We start from the raw sequence: 20194 nt of genomic DNA, 5'->3' as shown, positions 1-20194 counted from the left end.
ACTTGGCTGCACATTAGAATCACCTGAATGGCTTTTTAAAAAATCCAGACTGAGACCTCAGCGTAGACCAGCGGTGGGAGTGGAGTGGAAATCTGGGCCTGATTGGTGTGGCTCAGTCGCTGCGAAGCGAAAGGTCACTGGTTGGATTCCCCATCAGGGCACAGCTGGGGTTGTGGGTTTGGTCCCCAGCTGGGGCACATACGAGAGGCAACCAATTGATGTTTCTCTCCCTCTCTCCCTCCCTTCCCCTCTCCCTAAAAATAAAGAAGTAAATTCTTTTTAAAACTCTGGTGATCAGAACCAGATAGCAGTAATTTTAAAAACTTTTGAAAGGATCCCAACATTCAGCTAATCTAATTTCCTAGAGCAGTGGTTCTCAGTGTGGTCCCTGTGTTAGGGATAAAGAAGCCAGTGACTCTCAAACCAGTAGGAGATAATTAGCAAATCAATCATGGAAAAGGGGCGAGGAAATGGCATTCTGTAGCTCCTCACACATATCTCTGGGGTCAAAAGGAGGAAGGCTGTCATCACCAAAAAGAGAAATGGGAAGATGTAGCTAGATAACTTTGCAAATAAGTTGGGGATAGACCTATAACTAGATTACTCTTAGTTAATCCCACCCTGAGTTAAGTAGTTAATCACGTTAGATTGTGAACCCGGAGTAACCAGTAATGGAGAAACGGGGGGGGGGGGGGCTAATCGGGTGAGTATGAAACCAGTTTTCTTTGTCTACTTCATGCGCGCATGCCCCTGGCTGGCTGTGCGCCTGACTCTGCAGACTCATGAATAAACGCCTCACTTTGCTGCTCAAGTCCTGTGTCCCGGTGATTTATTGTGAGCGTTTCTCACACCAGGATCAGCAGCATAAACATCAGCTGGGACCTTGTTAGAAATGCCATTTTGAGGCCACCATAAACCAACTGAACCAGAAACCCTGGGCCCAGCAGCTCATTTTAACACCTTCCACGTGGTTCTGAAACTGAATAAGCTTCAAGGATCTTGGCTGCAGGGCCAAGTGACTCAGATTCTTTCCTGAAAACCACGCCCCGCCAATCCCATTAGATTCACTCTGGCCAAGGGAGATGGGAGTCTGAGGGCTGTGCCCAGAGGAACAGAGGGACCTTCTCTGTAGACCAGCAAAGACTGTCACTTTTACAGACTTATCTAAAGGCTCAATGATAAACTTGGGAAAGAGTTAGGTGACCTGGGGTAACTTTGCTGTTAGAAGGAAGCTCCCAGGTGTGTGGGAGGAGACAGGTTCAGGGAGCCCCGAGGTCCAGGGACACAGAGCCCTGAGTGGGGAGGGGGGTGGCGCAGAGAAGATCAAAGAGGGACATCTTCAGACTGGACCCAGAAACCAGAGCCACAGGGAGAAGGCTGTGCTGGAGACACCTGTGATGGCAGCCAGGAGACGCCACCTTCTGCGGGGCTGGTTCCTGCCTGTGCATTCGCCTCCTGGGTAACGTCCAGGTTCAAAATGAGCCACCCAGCCAAGACCCGACAGGCTCACAAGAAATTTCTCCTCCCTCCCCTTAACGATACAGAAGAATGTGAATTAGGGGCTGTGCCCATAATAAAAGGTTTTAAGAGATAAAGGATTAAACTTGATTTTCTCTTGCTAATCTCTCATGTCTCTTGGACCAGCCAAAAGGACCCTGAGGGGAGAGGACAGTTCCTTCCTCCCCACAGTATCTAGGAGGGCGCTGACCTCCCGGGTAAGGCACCTGGGCCTCCTCCTTGGTGCACTGGGAAGCCCGGCTCAGAGCACAGTGGACGGGGCTGTGGGCGGCACCCTCTGCGTGAGCCCTCACAGGATAACCGAGGTCTTGAGCCTCTGCCCACACTGCCCACACTGTTTCCCACCCAGGTGGCCTTTGCCCGCCTGTCCGCAGCCCACGAGCCCCCTCGGCCTGCCCCGTTCAAGCCAAGTGGAGGAGGCCTTGGTTGGGTCCTCTTCCCGACAGCCTAGGGGCTCCTCGTCTGTACCTGGTGACTCGAGCTTGGCACAGATGGGGGGCAAGTCCCAGCAGATGCTACAGAGAAGTGACAGCAGTGCCTGGTCACTGGGCCAAGGGCCAGCCCAGGGCTGGGCGCCTCCTGGGCGTCTCGTGGAGTGGAACAGGGAGGCCAGCTGCCACGATGCCACAACCACCCAGGTCGGCCTACGCGCGAAGCTGGGGTTCTCAGCAGGTGCGCTGCTTGGGTGTGAATGCCTGAGAGTCCCCCAGGGGTGTGGGGACGGGGAGGGCGCTCCTCTTCCTGGGATCCCGTGACAGGGCTCAGGGCCCACCCGTATCGGGAACCGATGCTCTGTCTCCCAAACCAGGCGGCTCTGACTCCTCCAGGTGCCCAGGTGCTTGACAAACAATCACTCCCCAGGGACCGATCCTGGCAACGTGCTTTTAATCACACTTCTCCCAAAAGTATCTCCTTTCCTAATTAAAATAAAAAAGACGAGGTGTGATGAAGACGGGCTCTGCCCCTGAACGGGGTGGCAATCTCGGTGCTGGGGGCCTCTGTGCCTCCTTGGACAGTTCTGGCACCAGACCCCTTCAGACGGCCATGGCTTCTGCGTCCCTGCAGTGGGTGGCCACCCAGGGTGCGGCCCCTCAAGTGGACATGATACCATTCTTCTCACTCTTGACCTTGAGGAACTCAGCCATGCTGGAGAAGTACTTCTGGTTGGCCTCGGCCACCTTCTTCTCGGCTGCCTGTGGGTTCACAATCTCCAGGCCCTGGGCAGGTGAGGGAGACAGACGATGGGGTCAGGGGACGGCCTGGCTCCTGACAGCCCCCTCCCACAGCCCTGGGTGAACAGGCAGGGCACCCAATCCACGGGGTGCGGAAGGGGTTTCCCAGGTACCTGGAGCGGGGTGAAGGCCACGCTGGAGGCGGTCCCCGAGGAGCGATCGCGGATGGTGGACTTGCCGCCGTACACCACGCTCTGCTTCTGCAGGGTCCGCTGTGGGGGGGAGGGGAGGTCCCAGCTGTGACCTAGGCTCTTCACCCACGTCTGCCTCACCCGTCCCACGCAGGCCCAGCCGTACCTGCAGCGTCTTGGAGATCCTGGCTTTAGTGGCCTCGTTCACCTGTGTCTGCCGCACACGCCCACTGCCCGACTTGCCCAGGTGGCCCAGGCTGAAGCCCAGGTCCTCCTGGTAGGCGTCTTCCTCGATCTGGGGGAGGGGGCGGCATCCTGGAGTTAGTGACCCCGCTTTTGGCTAGAAGCCCAAGCGTCCACCTGACAAGGCAGTCCTGCGGGCACCTGCTCAGGCACCAACTGGGCCCGAGTGTGGTGAGTCTTGCTGAGGCCCCAGGTGACCCTGGGGGCCCAGAGAGTAGCCGGGTCCTGTCACTGCTCCCCAGGCTGACAGGTGAGAGGGGCTGTGCGTGTGTCTGTGGTTCCTGTGGGACGGGAGCATGCTTGGACGTTGATACTGGCAAGGTGAGGCGTGGGGCAGGACATGGGAAGGGGAGCAGGGAGGAGCAAGCCCGGACCAGGAGCTGGGCAGATTTAGAGCCTTTGGGGCTGGGGGACCAGGGAGGAGGCTGGGGTGGTGCTCAGATCAGAGGGGGGCCGGGGTCCCAGGGCAAACAGGGACAAATGCAGCGGGCGGCAGGGCAGGGTGGGGAGGGCCCGGGGCCCACCTCTCCGAAGCTCATGCGGTTGGCCTGCTTCCGGATCTCCGTCAGCCCCAGCCGCTCCTTCATCTTCCGGTACCTGAGGACGGAGCAGAGGGCGTCAGCCGGGACAGCGCGCCCCGCCCCGCCGGCCTGGCCACGCCCGGCGCCCACCTGCGGCCTCCTCGCTTCTTGCGCTGCCCGTCGAGGGGCGCAGGCAGCGGCTTCACCTGCTTCACGGGGGGCGGCTCCTGCCACTTGTCGAACTTCCGCTCGATCTCGTCCTTGAGCTCGTAGCCCACCTGAGGGGGGCACGGGGCGGGGCTGCAGCTGCTCCGTGGGCTCAGCCAGCATTGGCTCTCTGGGTTTAAGCTCCACCTACGACCTGGCGACCCCCAGACCGTCCTCTGAACGCTGCACCCACAGAGAAGCGCGTCCCCGACACCCTGACGGGAGCAGCCTGAGAACCCCTGCCCACCCCCCCTTCACCCTCACTCTCTGCGGGCCAGCAGGTGGGGGCGCCCGGGACTCGATCAGCCTCCATTCCGTTTCTCCCTCACCCCGCAAATCCCACGGGGCTCGACCTCAGGAAAGACCCCAGATCAGCCCCTTCTCAGTGTGTCCGTGGCAGCTGAGCGCCTGAGGCGCACGGTCCAAGGCCTGCCGCGGCCCACCAGCCTCCTGGCCCAGCCCGGCTGTGCTGTGGCCTCAGGGCCTTTGCACCGACTGTCCCCCAGTACCCACGAGATTCACCGGCCTTTGCTAACGCCACTCAGGTCTCTGTGACACCCTCACCTCCCTGGTCACCCAATACCCTTCACTTCTCTTCCGAGCGCGGACGTGGCTCCACTGGACACCAGAGTCACCTGCTGTCTCCTCCCCCTGCCCCCCGGCTGGAGCGTGAGTGCCACCGAGGCAAGCCTTCTGTCTGTGCTGCTCGCCCTGCACCCCAGCCTCCAGACCAGTGCGCGGGGCAGTGAGAGAGAGAAAGAAAACGCCCTCCCGCGGAACAGGTCTGCCGAGGAGTAACTGCATGGTAGCACGTGTACAGATCCCAATGCAACAGGCAAACAAATGTGGCCCCCACCCCCAAAAGGGTCCACATCCAAATCTCCAGTCCCTGTGACTATGTCACCCGACGTGACAGAAGGGACTTCACGGGTGTGGTCACGCCAAGGTCTGGAGGTGGGGACAGTATGGGTCCAAGGTCGTCACCCGGTCCTTAAGGGGCAAATGAGGTGTGAGGACAGGTGCTGAGGCAGAGATGGGAGGCGCTGCACTGTGGCTCTGAGACGGAGGGAGGTGCCCTGCAACCAGGGACGTCAGTGGCCTCTGGAAGCGCGGGGAGAGGGCGCAGGAACCAACCTTCCCCTGGAGCCCCCAGAAGGAGCGAACTCTGCTAACACCTTGATTTTAACCCCATCAAGCCCATTTCGGACTACGACCTGCAGGACTGGAAGGTAATAAACCTGTGTTTCATGAAGTCACTATGCTTAGTGTGGTGACCTGTTCAGAGCAGTAGTGACAGGAAACGGGGGGAGGGGACACGACCCGTTAGGATGAGCGCGCTCCCTGGACGGACACAGGCCCCCGCCCGGGCGCCCACCGCCCCTCACCTTCCCCTCTGTGCTCTCGTGGAAGCTGTCCACGCGGGCGGCCAGCGTGCACTTGGCGGCCACCAGGCGGGCCGCCTTCCGCCGGAGGTCCTGCAAGAATGGGAAACGGAGGCCAAGTCAAGGGGAGGGTTCAATAAGGCCACTGGGCTTCCGAAACGCTGGCCACCACCACGGTCCAATTTCCGCCTGCCAGCGGTTCACCCTTGTGCCGTGTGTTACTGTAATAACGGGTCATGGTGACCAAGTATCGTCGCCGGTGTTTTCTTTCAAACGACTTTTAAAAAACTTAACCTGGTTTGCATGGACACCTGTACTGCTACAGATGGAAAATTACCAATACCAAAAAATAAGTTTGTTATGGTTATATGTTTGAATAAGCGTGTTAAGAAAATATGCAGGGTTATCGCTGAAAATCGTGTCCGGTGCCGTGGAAGAAAAGCTGGCCCGTGTTTTCGGAAACACCCAGATGGTACGTGTAAACCTGTCCCCACAGGTCTCAAGTAATAGTAATTATAACATAACAGCTGCAATGTGTAGTGAAAAACTACCCTGCCCTTAGGGGCCGGACCCTGGCCACACAGTACCCTTGTGATTTGGGGGGCGGGCGGGGAGTCTTTGGGTTCGGGGAAGGAATCGGCCAAGCTGGAGACGGGGACCAGCCGCCTGCGTCACCAGGTCCCAGTAAGGACTCTGAACACCGAGCCTGGCTGTGGCACGCTGGTGCTGGGAAAGGAGCGTGTCCCGGTCACGGGTAGGACGCCCGCCCGGAAGCACCACAACGGGTCCCCCAGACCCTGCCTCTCACGCGCTCCCCTTGGCGGACGCTGCTGTCCTCTCCGGGCGTAGCTGTGACCCCGGGTGCGCCAGGTCCTGCGAGTTCTGCGAGGCCTCCTTGTGGGCCGCTGGGCATGGGGACGGTCTGAGGAACCCGCAGCCTCGCAAGGTAAAGCCTACGTCACTCATGTGTCGGGTGCAAGGCCTGACCCGGACGAGTCCTCATCGTGACCGTGAAGCAGGCTCGCTGTCCCCATTTTACAGATGGAGAGACGGAGGCCCAGAGCTCAGGCCGCTCGTCCGCGGGCACCTAACCGGCGAGTGGCACTGCTGGAAGCCAGCGCCAGCGTCCCCGGCTCCTGGCCGCTGCCGTCGGCCGGCGGGAGCGTGCGCAGCGCGGGGCTCACCGGGGGCAGGGACTGCACGATGTCGCTGTGGTAGACGTGGCCGGTGTGCGGCAGCACGGAGGTGGACGAGAAGCCGGACAGCGTCCTGCGCTGGGCCCCCAGCAGCATGATGTTGCAGGCGGGCATCTTGGAGAGGTTGGTCAGGCCGCCGGCCACCCCTGCAGTGCGAGGGGAGGGGGGAGGTGAGAGGCAGCAGGGCATCTGCCTGCTGGCTCCCCTGGGTGCTGCACCTTGACCGAGTTTCTGATTGGGTCCGTGGCGGACCCGCCAGGGACGGCCTGCCTCACTCAGAGGAGCCATGTGGAGGAAGCTCCGAGAGGTGAAGCAGCTTGCCTGAGCGTGCACAGCGGGCAAACGGCCCGTCAGGAACCTGACCCCAGAGCCTGCGAGGCAGCACAGCCCGCCCGGGAAGTGCGGACCCCAGGGCCCCGGTGCGCGGCGCCGTGGGCTCCCGTGGGCCAGTCTGCTGCTGCAGGGACGGGAGAGGGCTGCAGGGAGAGACGCGCCCTCTGACAGGGCCTGCTGCAAGCAGGCTGCTGCCTGGCTTAGGGAAACCGTCGTCAGCTGAACGAATCCTCAACCTGAGCCTCCAGCACAGGGCGCTCCCCCACGCGGGAGCAGAGCAGCCCTGGAGACGTTGGTCACCATCTCCGGAACCTGCGACCCTGGTGCCTTTCACGGCCAAGGGACTTCGAAGAGTTTCCGGAGGACCTGGGTTCAATGTACCCACAAAGGGCCCTTACACGTGGAAGAGGAAGGCAGTGTGTCGGTCGGCAACGCGAGAGCAGACTGAACACAGAGGAAGGGGCCCTGAGCCAGGGCCTGGGGCACCTCTAGCAGCAGGAAAGGCCAGGAAACAGCCCCCCACCAGACCCTCCACCAAGGGACGCGGCCCTGCCCGCACCGTGACTTCAGCCCCAGGAGGCCCTGATGGCTCCGGTTGTCCAGAATCGTGAGGCGATAGATCGTGTTGTTTAAGGAGCTCGGTTTCCGGTTGTTTTTTGCAACAGCCATGGGAAACCAGCGAACCCCCAGTCACCACCCGGGACACAGCGAACCCCCAGTCACCACCCGGGACACTGAGGCACGTGAGGCCACCTGCCTAAGGGTTCGAGGTCAGTGAGGGGGAGCAGGACCCCACAAGTGCATCCTGCCCTGAAACCACTGCCTCCTCCTACCCTGAGACCCTGCACACTTGCCCCCAAGGTGGCTGTCAGGGGCCCAGCTTTGGCCCCCAAGCTTCGGGTGCTGGCAGCCTCACAGACCCCCTGCCTCAGAACGTGGCCGTGCCTGGAGACGGGCCGTAAAGAGGTGACGCAGGTGACAGGCCATCGTAGGCTTTGCCTTAGCTCAGTGTGACCGCTGCCCTCATAAGAAGAGATGAGGACACGCACAGGCACAGAGGGACGGCCACGTAAGGACAGAGAGGAGAGATGCCACCTGCGGGCTCAGGAGGCACCAGCCCGCCGCGCCTGCACTCAGGCCCCCAGGCTGGGAAACCCCGGATCTCGAGGGCTGAAGCTTTGTGACGCAGCCCGAGCGAGGAGCGCAGCTGCGCCACCGAACTCCCAGCAAGTGCTCCTGCCAGGAGCCCGGGGACCCGCCCCCGGCGCGCACCCACTGCCAAGATGAGCGTCCCCACCCTGCGGGGGTCACACGGCCCCTCTCCTGGCCCCAGGCTCACCCATGATCTTAGCAGCCGTGGACGCGCCGATGATGATGGAGAGGTTGGGCGCGATGAAGGACATGCGGGACTCCACGTACTCGTAGATGCGGTGCTTGGAGGCGTTCAGCTCCAGGGCCATGTCGCAGGCCTCCTCCAGCCGCTCCAGCTCCTCCTCCGACAGCTGCTGCCTGGGTGGGGGCAGGGCGGGGGCGTGGCTGGGACGGGCCTCCCCCCCCCCCCCGTGCGCATACGTGTACACACGTGCAGGTGTGTGCGGCCTCCGGACAATCACCCCTGGGCAGCGGTAAGCTAGGGGCCTGCTTATTCCCTCCCCTCAGAGCTCGGTCCCTGCCTGAGGCTGAGTCACCACCTCCTCCAGGAAGCCACCAGACCCAGGCTGGGTAGGCACCCGTCCTCTGCAGCTGACACTTGCCCCTTGGCCTTTGACCTATGCATGCACCTCCTTCCTCCCAGACAGGAGCTCTGAGAGGGCGGGGCCGCATCCATGTTGCTAAGTTCTGTCACCTGGTCAGGGAAAGCACCGTTTGTGCATAGAACAGGATGACAACCCGCGGGAGGTCTCCATCCACAGGACTCTGCTCGGTGTTTAAAAACGGTTCCTTTTCCGAGGCCCGGCGCGGATGCCGAGGAGGGAGCCCAAACAAAGTCCCTGCCTTCCCCCCCGACTGCGGCCCACCCTCTGCCTCGCCCCACAGGACTGCAGGCGCTGGGGGCTTGGGGGGCTGGCTCCTCACTAAGTGGGGACCCCGAGCCCAGCTAGTCACACATGTGGGACTGAAGTGAACTGTCCTCCTGAGACTGACACCCGTGCCACTGGGACCCCGAGACGGCCGTCTGCTGTCAGCTGGGCCTCGGCGCTTTCTCCCCACTGGGTACGCACCCCTGGGTGGTGGAGGCGGTCACGCTGACGACCATGATGGTGGCGTTGGTCAGGATCTGCTGCAGGTTCTCGTTGTTCTTGCACTTGTCCAGGCTGTTGCCCAGCTCCTGGGGGTGAGGAGGCCATGGGGGACGGCACGGGGACTCAGAAAGGCTCAGACCCTCTCGCTCCTGCACCGGCTCGGGTCTGCTCTGGGGGTGCTGGGAAAGTTGGGGTGCTTCTCCTGCCCCTACCAGCTCCGAGAGCGTCTGCTCAAAGCATCGGCACTGGCGGGCCTGTGCTGGCTGACCTGGGAACGGACCAGAGTCACTGGCCACCAGGGAGGACCCGCAGCCTGGTCAACTCGATTGCGAACCTGACCCAGTGCCTCCCTGCACAGACGTCCCTGGCCACCGCCCCGCACCCCGGTGTCCCCGCCTTCACTGGCACTGCACCCTCCCTCCGGGGCTTAGAGGTCGGATGTGATCCGACCTCAACTCTGCCCCCTCATTTCCAGTGTCTTGCTCCCTGCACCCACCAGGGCTCGTCACCCTCCTGGGGACTGGACACCGACCACGCACTTCTTCCCCCGCATCTGCACGGCTGTCCCACAGCAGCAGTGGGGCGCCCCTCATCTCCCTCCCCTGCTGCCTGGGCCTCCCCCCCCCCCCGCCCCTCTCAGGAGACCCGGGAGTGGGAGGTGGGGTGGAGGACCCGTGAGAACGTCCTTCCCAGGCTCCCTCCCTCCGCACTGGGCAGCTGGGCCACCTGCCACCCCCTCCAGACCCCAGAGGGCGAGGGAGGCAGCTGGGGCCTCCGCCATCTCGCAGAGCCGCCCATTCACCTGCCTCCGGTGCTCACCACCTCCGGCCAAAGCTGAGCGAGGGCAGCCTTTCCCGACCCAGGGCCCAGGGCGGCGCCCGGCCTCCCCTTCCCACGGTGGCTGCCGAGGAGCCCCGCTTGTCCCCGAGCCCCACGCGTCCCGCCTACCTTGACCGTGCGGATGTAATCCAGCGCATTGGGCACCAGCGACTCCAGCTCGGGGAACCGCTTCGAGTACTTATCCCGGATGAACTTGTGGATGATGTCTGAGGGGGGCAGGGGTGGGAGGTGTCCGATGAGGGGACAGGCAGACTCTGCTGGCTGCCCCCCACATCCGCTTCCCCGTCTTCCTTTAGTACCCCAACCCCTGAGCTTTCACTGGGCGCAAGGACACCCAGAATAAAGGCCACGTTTCCTGGCTCCCTCACTGCTGGGCAAGCGAAAATGAGTCCTGGTCTCCAAGCGGCACATGAAACTTCCAGGTCACCCCAATAGGAGAGAGCTGTGCCCTCTTCTCTGGCCTGTTTTGCTGGCAGGGATGTAGAGGTGATGGCTGGAAGTGGGCAGTCACTTTGTACCATGGCAGATCAACAAGACAAAGAGGATGGGCCCTGGCTGGTGTGGCTCAGCAGACTGAGCACCGGCCTACAAACCAAAGGGTCGCCAGTTCAGTTCCCAGTCAGGGCACAGGCCTGGGTTGCGGGCCAGGCCCCCAGTTGGGGGTGTGTAAGAAGCAATTGATCTATGTTTGTCTCCCTGTCTTTCTCCCTCCCTCTCTGTCTCTAAAACTAAATACACAAAATCTTTAAAAAAATTTTTTAAAAAGGATGAGAACCAGATGCTGCTGCACCAGGTGCCAGCCTGGGCTGCTCACTCAGACTTCCCCATGAGAGGAAAACACACTTCCTTCGCAGCAGCGGACCCTGGATTCAAGCTAGCAGCGGCGGGGGCTCGGAGGCCGGACCCTGGGAAAGGCCGGACCCTGGGAAATGCCAGCCCAGGATCCCGCCTGTCCCTCCCACACTCACTCAGCTCGTTCTCAATCTCCACCGTCAGGTTGTTGGCGTCCACGATGACGCGGTACTCGGGGGCCGCCTCCACGGGTCCCATCACTGTGAGGGGGAGAAACAGCCTGGTGAGCCGCCCCACGTCCGAGGCTCTGCACACGCAGCTCTGCCCCTGGGCAGGCGTCCCCCAGCTATTGGCCTGGCGTGTGCATTTGTGCTTTAACGTCCAACCCAGGTGCCAGTTCCTCCCGGACCCCCGAGGCAGGGTCGGCTGGCCCTCCGGTGGCTGCAGCAGGCACTGCCCACCCGTAGCTGTCCGGCACGGGGCCTGTCCGACCTCGGCTGACCCCTCTGGTGCCCAGCACCCACACAGGCCCGGCCCCGTGGGGCCTCAGGAAGACTTTACAGAAAGGAAGGAGTGACTCTCCCTGACACTCCGCTCCGGCGGCCCCACCCCTGTGCCCGACAACCGCCCGCGGCTTCTCGCAGCCAAATTCGGGAGAGCCGGACCCCGACGGGGAGAACAGGGGTGTAGCAGGATAGCCCTCTGGGGGCTGCTCCAGAGAGCCCAGTGCGCCCCGACGCCGCGCCAAGAAGAGGTTTTAGGTGATGCGTTCGTCATTGTGTACATTTATTACGGGCACTTCCTGTTCCCCCAGTCACGGCATCCTGTACGTTTCCTACGGTCACTTCCTATTTACCAACCAGCCCAGTTTTCTACCCACAGTAGCATCACTTTCCTCCTGAGACAAATGTAACGAGAAAAAAATACGCTGATATAAAGAAAAGGTGAAACGGGGGTTGGGGGGCTGAGGAAAGAGCTGAAAGGGTTAAGAATACAAACTGGTAGTCACACACTAGTCACGGGACGTCTGGTACAGCACAGGAAGTACAGTCGGTAATACTGTAATCACTACGTATGGTGCCTGGCGGGTACTTGATTTATCGGGGGGAACCAATTCATAAATTATATAAATGCCTAATCATTATGCTGTATACCTAAAACTAATCTAATGTTATGCTAACTGTAATGAAAAGTAAAAAACTAAATTGGATGCTAAAAAAATCCAAAGAAATAGAACGTGAAGTAAATAAGCCCCGAGGCAAACCCCCTGCAGCTGGTCACAGGACCCACTTAGAGCCCCTGACAGCCCTGCTAGGCAACTGGGGAGCGCTCAGCATGGAGCGAGGACTTCGGAAGTGTCAGCTCCAAAATGCAGTGTCTTCCCTGGAGAGAAGGGGAGGGCTCTGGAAAAGGCCGAGGGGCAGGCAGCAGAAGGGGCCCGGGGGCCTGGCGGGAGACCAGGCGTGTGGGTGGGGTTGAGTCGGGGGAGAAGGTACCTTCCGAAGCCTTGGCTTGCTTGCTGATATACTCCTCTATCTTCATCATGATCTCAGCAAACTGAGGAGGAGAGGAGAGTCAGAGCCCAGGACCGTTCAGGAAGAACCACTGCGGACCTCACCCACCCCAAGCTGCCTGTGGCAGCCTGCTCACCATCTTGCTGTCCCACAGCTTGGCGATGCTCTTAACCGAATCCCCGGAAAGATCCAGCTGTGTTTCCTCCTGCACATCCTCGATCGCTGGCTCCTCTTCTTCCTCCCCATAGCTTCCTGCTTCCTCCTCTTCCGCCGCCTCCTCGAGGTCAGCCAGGAGCTCGTCTGCCAGAGACATCCTGAGGCCTGTGGAGGGGAGGACAGGGTTACTCCCCATTACCAAGAGGGGTTCCCCCCAAGAAGGCCCTGGTCCCTCCTCATCAACCCCACTAGCACACAGGATCCACAAGGACAGGCATTTTTATTTGCACTGTTCTCCAACTCCTAATCATGCCTGGCATGTAGTAAGTGCTCAATAAACACCGACTGAATTAATCCATGAACAAGCGTTCTGGAACCCAGATAATCTCCAGCCACAAGTCACACCGCCTACCCTCTCACTCACTTCACCTACGAGACAGAGCATGCCCCTGATAAGGCTTAAAAGATACATCCTACCACCCTGGCTTGTGTGGCTCAGTGGATTGAGTGCCGGCCTGAGAACCAAAGGGTCGCTGATTCAATTCCCAGTCAGGGCACATGCCTGGATTGCAGGCCAGGTCCCCAGTTGGGGGCGTGTGAGAGGCAACCACACATTGATGTTTCTCTCCTTCTCTTCCTCGCTCCTTTCCCCCCTCTCTAAAAATAAATAAAATCTTTCAAAAAAAAAAAAAGATACAGCCTTCCCACGATAAGATGCAAACCCTCTCTTTTTTTAAATAACAGAGCCTTCCCACCCCCACCAATTGTTGGGCCCCAACTGGGTGATAGGTTTCCTAAAATACTGAGTTTCTCAGTCTTCAGAGCAACGAGATAGGCCTCATGTGTCTAAAGTGCCCAGGCTGGTCACTCTGGCTACAGGCAGCCTCAACTCCCCCAGGAGCTGCACGATTAGTATTTTCTGTGAGTCCCACCAAGAGGAAAAGCTTGGGAAGCACTACTTACTCTACAAAGGCCAATCCCCAGCACTCCATCCTCCCCACTGCTTTTTCTTTTCCCTCATCCAATGATATGTTTTTATTGATTTTAAAGAGAGACAAGGGAAGAGAGAAACATCGATGTGCAACAGAAACACTGATCAGTTGTCTCCCATACATGCCTCAACCAGGGATCAAACCCACAACTCAGGCGTGTGCCCTGACTGGGGACTGAACCCGCAACCTTTTGGGGCACCGGATGACACTCCAACCAATTGAGCCACTTGGCTAGAGCTGCATTTTTTTAAAAATAAGCTATCTTTCCCTCCTCCCGTCCCTTTCCTCTCTCCATAAATCCATTCCCCTTCCTCATTCCCTCCTCTTCTGCACCACCCTCTAAGGCAGTGGTTCTCAACCTTCCTAAGGCCGCGACCCTTTAATACAGTTCCTCATGTTGTGGGGACCCCCAACCATAACTAAAGCACAGTGATTAATCACAAAAACAATATGTAATTGTGTATGTGTTTTCCGATGGTCTTAGGCGACCCCTGTGAAAGGGTCATTCGACCCCCAAAGGGGTTGTGACCCACAGGTTGAGAACGGCTGCTCTAAGGTAAGAAAACGGAAGCTGCAAACTCCAGTGCTCAGCAGCTAAGTGGGTGGCCAGTGAGTGGGGCGTCCTGGGGCTCGGGCAGCAGGGAGGAACGGGGCGTGGAGAACCAGAGAACTCATGCCTGACACTCAGCTTTAGACACACCAGGGGGAACACGGGCTCCATGTTGCCAGGTTCCCTCATTTCTTTCAAGAGAAGCAAGAAATTAAAAACTTTTATGTTCAATGTCCCAGTTTGAAACGTTTCTCTTTTTATTATTTAAATGGATAATTTAGGTAAAAATAAATAAAAATAAAAACCCACCACCACCATGGCACAGACCATACTGAAGAGGCAAGAACAGGACAGAGGTAGCCCTTGAGCTGCCGGGTTAAGACCCCGGGATGTCCCGGTGTGTCCCCGAGCTCAGTCTCTCCGCTCTCCATGACATAGCATGTTCCTTTCACACTCACTTCTCTTTACAAGACACGTGTTTCCTCCTAAACGCCCCTTTAAAACCTCACACATGCCTTTCTCCAAAACTCCCCTCAGCCACTTTCTGCACGAGGACATCTTCCTTTCGGTGTGGAGCACAACCCCTCCGCAGATGCAAGACGGAAGTCCGTCTCCCCACCCTCTTTCCTCTGTGCCCCGGCGGGGAACACCGTGAGCAGACCTAAGGGCCACGCGTGTCTGCTCACTGCTATATCCCCACCGTCTAGCGCTGAGCAGGCACTCAAGAAATATTTGATAAATGAATAAACAACTTTGTTTAACCCTCATACCCACCACATTATGGTCTCTTTTCTTCAGGTCACTGCCCATGTTATTTGTGCGTCTCTCTGGCAGGGCATAAATATTATGTCTCGCGACCTGGGTCTTCTGTGACACCCCCGGACTAGACCCTATCCCTGTGTTACATCTACGAATTCCTTAGTTTGCTTCAACACTTAAGAGTCTCTAAACTCCGATCGTTTTGTTTAATGCCCGTCGTCCCCACTGAGCTCACGTTTCCCTGACAGGGGCCGTTTCAGTCACCGTTCACTAGGCCCAGCGCGCTCTGCAGCACCCGGCACGGAGCAGGCACAAGGACCAGCCTCCGCGACCACCCCCTTTGCCCACGAGTCCTCGCCGCACTTCCTTCGCTTACCGACATCCTCCCCTCACTATTTACGGGCCCAGCCCCTCCTCGGCCTCCATTTCTCACGCACCCCACTCTTGGCGACACAGCCCTCGCGCCCTGCGGGGACCTTAGGGCGCCTCACACCCTAGGGACTAAGTCCTTCCTCGATCACCTATCTTCCCAAGCACAGCCTTCTAAGAGCGCAGGGGACATTTTGGCTCCTGCCGTAACCCCCGAGTCCTAACATTGTGGGAGCACGTGAGACCTTTGGGTGGTCAATCTCGTCAGGAGCGCCTTTGTCCACGCTCCAGTCCAACCTCCAAACAGAGGTATCCGGCCTCCGGCCCTGCCCTCGGCAGCAACACACTTACCGCCTCCCTCCTCGTTCCTCCGTTTCTAGAAATCGAGGTTCCAACAGTGGTCGACGCTCACTGATGACGTCTTGCCCTCGCGCCGCCGCCGAGGCAAAGCTACGCTCTGATTGGTCCCCGTCCCGCTTCCTTCCGGACGGCGTTTGGAACAACAACTTTATTAGCACCAGCCACCAAACGGAGAAGGGGTGAGCAGGAGTCGAGGCGAGGAACTCCTCCGGCTCGCGGCCCTCCGAGGACTGAGCCTCTTAAGCGGGGAATCGCCGTGGTCGGAAGACACATGGTCAAGACAAGAATAAAGACGGAGGCAGCTCAGACGACTGGGGCGGGGTTAGACGAGAAAGCAAGGCCTTTCAGCCGGGACTCGGGGTGGGGGTGCGACTAGGGAGAAAAGCCGGAAGTAGAGAACTACAACTCCCAGGAGGCTTAGCGGCCAAGTCTCGGAAGCTTGTCTATGAATCTGATGGGACGAGTAGTTTTGCGAACGACTTAACCTAGAGGTTTGCGAGGTTGGAAGTTCAGAGTCCTGGGGCGCCGAGAGCGGGGGCGAGATGGAGCTGGAGCAGAGGGAAGGGTAAGTGGCTTTGAGGAAAACTGACAGGCACTGCGCCTGCGGAAGGGGCAACCACCCGCGCTTTACTCTGAGGGCTGATGGGGATTGTAGTTCGTGCAACGGCTCTGGGTTAGAAATCTTAGGGACTGGGGTCTGCACTTGAGCTTCCTGGGGGAAGAGGCTGCGGTTCTAGCGGCTTGAGACCTGGACTCCTGGGTCTCAGTGAGGGTTTCGGGCCTCGACCTTCCCTGGATCCTCAGGAGGAAGAGTCTGGGGTCTAAACTCCCAGATCCTGGGAGGAGGGGTCGGGGCTTGAACTGTGGGTCCTGTGAAGGAAGGGCTGGGAGCCTGGACTCCTGGGTCTGGGGGAGGAGGGGCTGGGGGCCGGAGGTTCAAGGTCCTCAGATTTCCCTGACTCTACAGGACCATGGCAGCCGTGGGCTTTGAAGAGTTCTCAGCGCCGCCAGGCTCGGAGCTGGCGTTACCTCCACTGTTTGGGGGACACATCCTGGAGAGCGAGCTTGAGACAGAAGTGGAGTTCGTGTCTGGGGGTCTGGGCAACTCCAGCCTCCGGGAGCGAGATGAAGAGGAAGAGGCAGCCCGGGGCCAGCAACGGCGCCAGCGGGAACTCAATCGCAGGAAGTACCAGGCGCTAGGTCGGCGCTGCCGGGAGATCGAGCAGGTAGGTGAGTCCGGATTCCGTTTTGGGGTCCCCTGGCCTAAGTTCCCACCCCTTCCCCGTTTCTGTCTGTCCACATGCATAGCTCTCCTTGCCCAGCAGGTTGACTCTCCCATTCATTAGTCGTTTATTCCCCACCTGTTCTGCATCTGGCACCGTGCAAGGTACCTGGAGTGCTGCCTCCTCTGGGAGCTTCCCTGACAGTCCAGACCAGCTCGCAGGTGCCTGTCCTGCTCTCCACGATCACAGGTCGAAGGTCAAGCTCTTCAGGTCTCCCAGGCCCCTGGCATCAGTCGCCCTTCACTCCTGTCTCTTCTGTCATTGCAACTCCCTGGGTTCTTCTCCCCCTCATCCTCACGGCCCCTGCCATAGTCTTGGGCTCCCCCCGCTGAACCACTGCATTGGCCTCCGTAGGGACAACGAGGATGGGGCAGTGCGCAGACCCACAAACTCACTGACAGCAGGGCACGAGCGTTGCTTTTTTTTCAGTGAGGGGGGCGGTTGTGAAAGGTTTCAAACAAGGAAGGGACAGTGGTCAGATCTGGCTGCTGGGAAGACTCTGAATTCGGTTGTGTTCGTTTGCTGTCACCAAGCACTGCAAATGGTGGCTCCGTAACAGAAACGGACTGCCTCGCGGCACCAGAGGCTGGCGGTCGCATGCTGGGCATCGGCAGGGTTGGTCCTTCTGAGGCCATGAAGGAGGACTGCCTGCACCTCACTCCTGGGGTCTGGTGTTCTGCTGGCGGTCTTTGGGGTCCCCTGGCTTGTAGCTCTGCCTCCATCTTGCTGTGGCGTTCTCCCTGCATGAGCGGTCTGTGTGGTCTGTGTCCCACTTCCTCCTTTTTATGAGGATGCCAGTTATTGGACTGGGGTCCACCGTAATGACCTCATTTAACTCGGGGGAAGAGCACGTGTGAAGCCCCCAGGATGGGGGTGGGGGTACGGGACTTGCAGCAGCAGCGTGGAGGCCAGGGGGAGTGGAGGGGAGGGCAGGAGGGGAGGAGCAGGGGAGGCGTGGACAGGTGAAGGAGCAGGAGCAGGAGGTACAGCCCCTTACGGTCCCAAGACCCCCTGCGGGCCGTCTCCCTGGCCCACAGCAGGGCTCCACTCACCCTCCGTTTAATGGGGGCTGGCTGACCTGTGCGCTCCCGCCTCCCCGCAGGTGAACGAGCGGGTCCTGAACAGGCTCCATCAGGTACAGAGGATAACTCGGAGGCTCCAGCAGGAGCGGAGGTAATCGCTTTGCACGCCTGCTCTGATTGGCGTGCCTCTGCTCCCAGAACTTGTTTCCACCTGCTTCTCGTCCTTTCTCCCCCTTCCCTGTCTGCCTGGCTGGCCGCCTGGGGCCAGGAGGAGGTGAGGGTGCAGCCGAGGTCAGCAGGGACCAGGAGTGGGATAGGGTCTCGCAGGAAAGAGCTGGCCAGGCCTGGGGGGAGCGGGAGTGCGCCCTCTGAGCGGTGAGTGCAGCAAGCGAAGGGGCCCAGCTGTGAGCCACCCACTCAGTTTCAAGCACTGTGTTGCTGTGCGACTCTGAGCAAGAGACACCTCTTCTCAGAGCCCCCGTTTCCTGACAACTAAGGGTGATGCAGAAGTCACCCCAAAGCCGCGAGGCTGCTGAGGAGTAAACGGGAGCCCACAGGATGAGCTCAGCTCAGGGCCCCCCGCCTCAGGTCACTGTGAGCAGGACAAGTGTGTGAGCTCGGGGGCCAGCCCACCTGTATCTGATGCTGATCCTGTCACTCTCTGTGTCCCCACTCGGGACAGTGGGGAGACTCACCTTATACTGAAGGGTCCCTTGGTGAGGAATCAAATTTGAGACAGAGAGGAGGGGGCGGGGGCCAGGGAGTTCTTGTTTCACTTTGGACAGTTTCACTTTGGGAAGATGCCGAGAGTCTGGAAGGGGACCGTGCTGAGGGTTGCATGCCAATGTGACTGTCACTAAGGCCACTGCACTGCACCTTAAAAATGGTTAAATTAGTCAATTTTATGTCTTACCACTATTTAAAAAAATAAGTGATTTTTTCAATGGCAAGAAAATAAATAAAGCATAAGCGAGGCCAAGTCGCTCCTCTGCTCCAAACCCTGCAGGGTCCCGCCTGACTCAGTAGGAGTGACGCCCTTCCCACAGCCAGCCAGGCTGTAATCAGATGGCCCACCCCAGAGACCTCCCCACCCACCTAAGGGCCTTTGCACTTGCTGCTCTTGCCCCCAGAAACATTCTTCTGCACTCCCTCACTTTCCCAGTGAGGTCTCCCCACTGACCTATTGTAACTTGCTGGCTCACAGGCAAGCATTTAGTCAATTAGAGCTTCAAAAACAAAAAGCAAAAAACCCAAAGAGCACTGAGAAGAGGGACAGGGAGAGAGAAGGCAGTCGGTAAGCGGTGCTCTGCACGCCCCTCTCTCTGGCCTTTTAGTTATTAAGAAAGATGACTTGACTTACCTTTGAACGCTGGCTAAGCCAGCATCCCAGCGAGTGCTCCAGGGACCGTCTGGTTGTGGCGTCCCTCTCACGGCAGTCCCCGTCAGGTGTCGTCTCCCAAAGACAGAGCAGGAAAGCGGCGCAGAGGTCACCTTGTGGTGCCCAACGCCCCACGACTGGTCTGGTGCTTGGCGCCCAGGTCTCCTGGACTCCGGAGCTCCGAACCTTGCGGGTCAGGGCCACTTGGCTTTAGGGGCGGGCAGAGCCGGGCCTCTGGGCGCCCCCCTCCCCCACTGCCGGGAAGCCAGGGTGTCCTCTGACGGCTTCGCTGCGCGCGCAGGTTCCTCATGAGAGTGCTGGACTCCTACGGCGACGACTACCGCGCGGGCCAGTTCACCATCATGCTGGAGGTGAGCACGGGCGCCCCGGGGCCCGGCTGAGCTCGGAGTCCGGGACGGTCGTCACCTGCGTCCTGTCTCCCCGCCAGGATGAGGGCAGCCAGGGCACAGATGCCCCCACCCCCGGCAATGCTGAGAATGAGCCTCCAGAGAAAGAGGGGCTGTCTCCGCCCAGACGGACGCCGGCACCCCCAGAACCCAGCAGCCCGGCCCCGGGAGAGGGGCCCAGCGGGCGGAGGAGGCGGCGGGCGCCGCGGGAGGGACGTCGAGCCGGAGTCCCACTGACTCCGGAACTGGCCCCAGTGCAGGTGGGGGGCCTGGGACCCAGGGGCCAGGCAAGCAGGGACCAGGGCTGTGGGCTCCACGGCGGGGATCCGGCTGGGAAGGCTGGAGAGGGCATGAAGCAGGGTTGGGGGGCTGAGGTTATGGGGGAAAGAGAAGTTGGAAAACGCCGGGGAGACTAGGCTGGGAAGGAGCGACGGGAGGCTGCAGGCCGTGGAGAGCACGCGGACCCAGGAGCACTGGGACTTTGGGGTGCACCGAGGCAGCTGTCTGGCCTGGGAGAGCAGGGATGGTGGGGCTGAAGGGCCTTCTCCAGACCCCAGACCCACTCACACCTCACTCTTCTCTCCCCAAGATAAAGGTTGAGGAAGACTTTGGCTTCGAAGCAGATGAGGCCCTGGACTCAAGTTGGGTTTCTCGGGGGCCAGACAAACTGCTGCCCTATCCCACCCTAGCCAGCCCTCCCTTTGATTGAACCGCCCCCCCAACAATAAACTGACCCCACACCCCCCCCGGCCACTGTCTGCTGCTC

The 20194-nt window shown here is 59.7% G+C and overlaps 2 protein-coding genes across 3 annotated transcripts; one reads left to right on the top strand and one right to left on the bottom strand.

Moving 5' to 3' along the window:
- Positions 1–2386: 2386 nt before the first annotated feature.
- Positions 2387–15405, bottom strand: PRPF31 (pre-mRNA processing factor 31). Its single transcript, XM_090261388.1, has 14 exons — positions 15330–15405; positions 12289–12473; positions 12135–12195; positions 10815–10898; positions 9955–10052; positions 8986–9092; positions 8103–8272; positions 6419–6576; positions 5238–5327; positions 3796–3923; positions 3649–3721; positions 3048–3176; positions 2864–2962; positions 2387–2735 (listed from the first exon to the last, which is right to left on the bottom strand). Exons 2-14 carry the CDS (start codon positions 12463–12465, stop codon positions 2610–2612), a joined length of 1500 nt encoding a protein of 499 aa, XP_090117514.1. The 5' UTR covers positions 12466–12473; positions 15330–15405; the 3' UTR covers positions 2387–2609.
- On the top strand, positions 15393–20173 carry TFPT (TCF3 fusion partner). 2 transcript variants are annotated; one of them, XM_090261389.1, is made up of 6 exons: positions 15393–15517; positions 16306–16564; positions 17724–17794; positions 19323–19392; positions 19470–19688; positions 20018–20173. In XM_090261389.1, the coding sequence occupies exons 1-6, from the start codon at positions 15393–15395 to the stop codon at positions 20135–20137; spliced, it is 864 nt and encodes a 287-aa protein (XP_090117515.1). In that variant the 3' UTR covers positions 20138–20173. The 2 variants fall into 2 exon arrangements, with proteins under 2 accessions (XP_090117515.1, XP_090117516.1); XM_090261390.1 differs by lacking the exon at positions 15393–15517 and adding an exon at positions 15523–15903.
- The last annotated feature ends 21 nt before the right edge of the window (positions 20174–20194 follow it).

This window comes from Furipterus horrens, unplaced genomic scaffold, assembly GCF_987537825.1.
Source record: "Furipterus horrens unplaced genomic scaffold, mFurHor1.1.pri manual_scaffold_13, whole genome shotgun sequence".
NCBI lineage: Eukaryota > Metazoa > Chordata > Mammalia > Chiroptera > Furipteridae > Furipterus > Furipterus horrens.
This window is presented reverse-complemented; position numbering and strand designations above follow the sequence as displayed.

Bases quoted from the DNA above. Each gene is read 5' to 3' on its own strand.
- PRPF31 (XM_090261388.1), bottom strand. From the start codon at position 12,465: ATGTCTCTGGCAGACGAGCTCCTGGCTGACCTCGAGGAGGCGGCGGAA. The intron at 10,053-10,814 runs GTGAGTGTGGGA...TGCCCCCCTCAG, and splicing joins GGAGATTGAGAACGAGCTGA to ACATCATCCACAAGTTCATC. The intron at 3,722-3,795 runs GTGGGCGCCGGG...CTCCGTCCTCAG, and splicing joins AAGAAGCGAGGAGGCCGCAG to GTACCGGAAGATGAAGGAGC.
- TFPT (XM_090261389.1), top strand. From the start codon at position 15,393: ATGACGTCTTGCCCTCGCGCCGCCGCCGAGGCAAAGCTACGCTCTGAT. The intron at 19,393-19,469 runs GTGAGCACGGGC...TCTCCCCGCCAG, and splicing joins AGTTCACCATCATGCTGGAG to GATGAGGGCAGCCAGGGCAC. The intron at 19,689-20,017 runs GTGGGGGGCCTG...TCTCTCCCCAAG, and splicing joins CGGAACTGGCCCCAGTGCAG to ATAAAGGTTGAGGAAGACTT.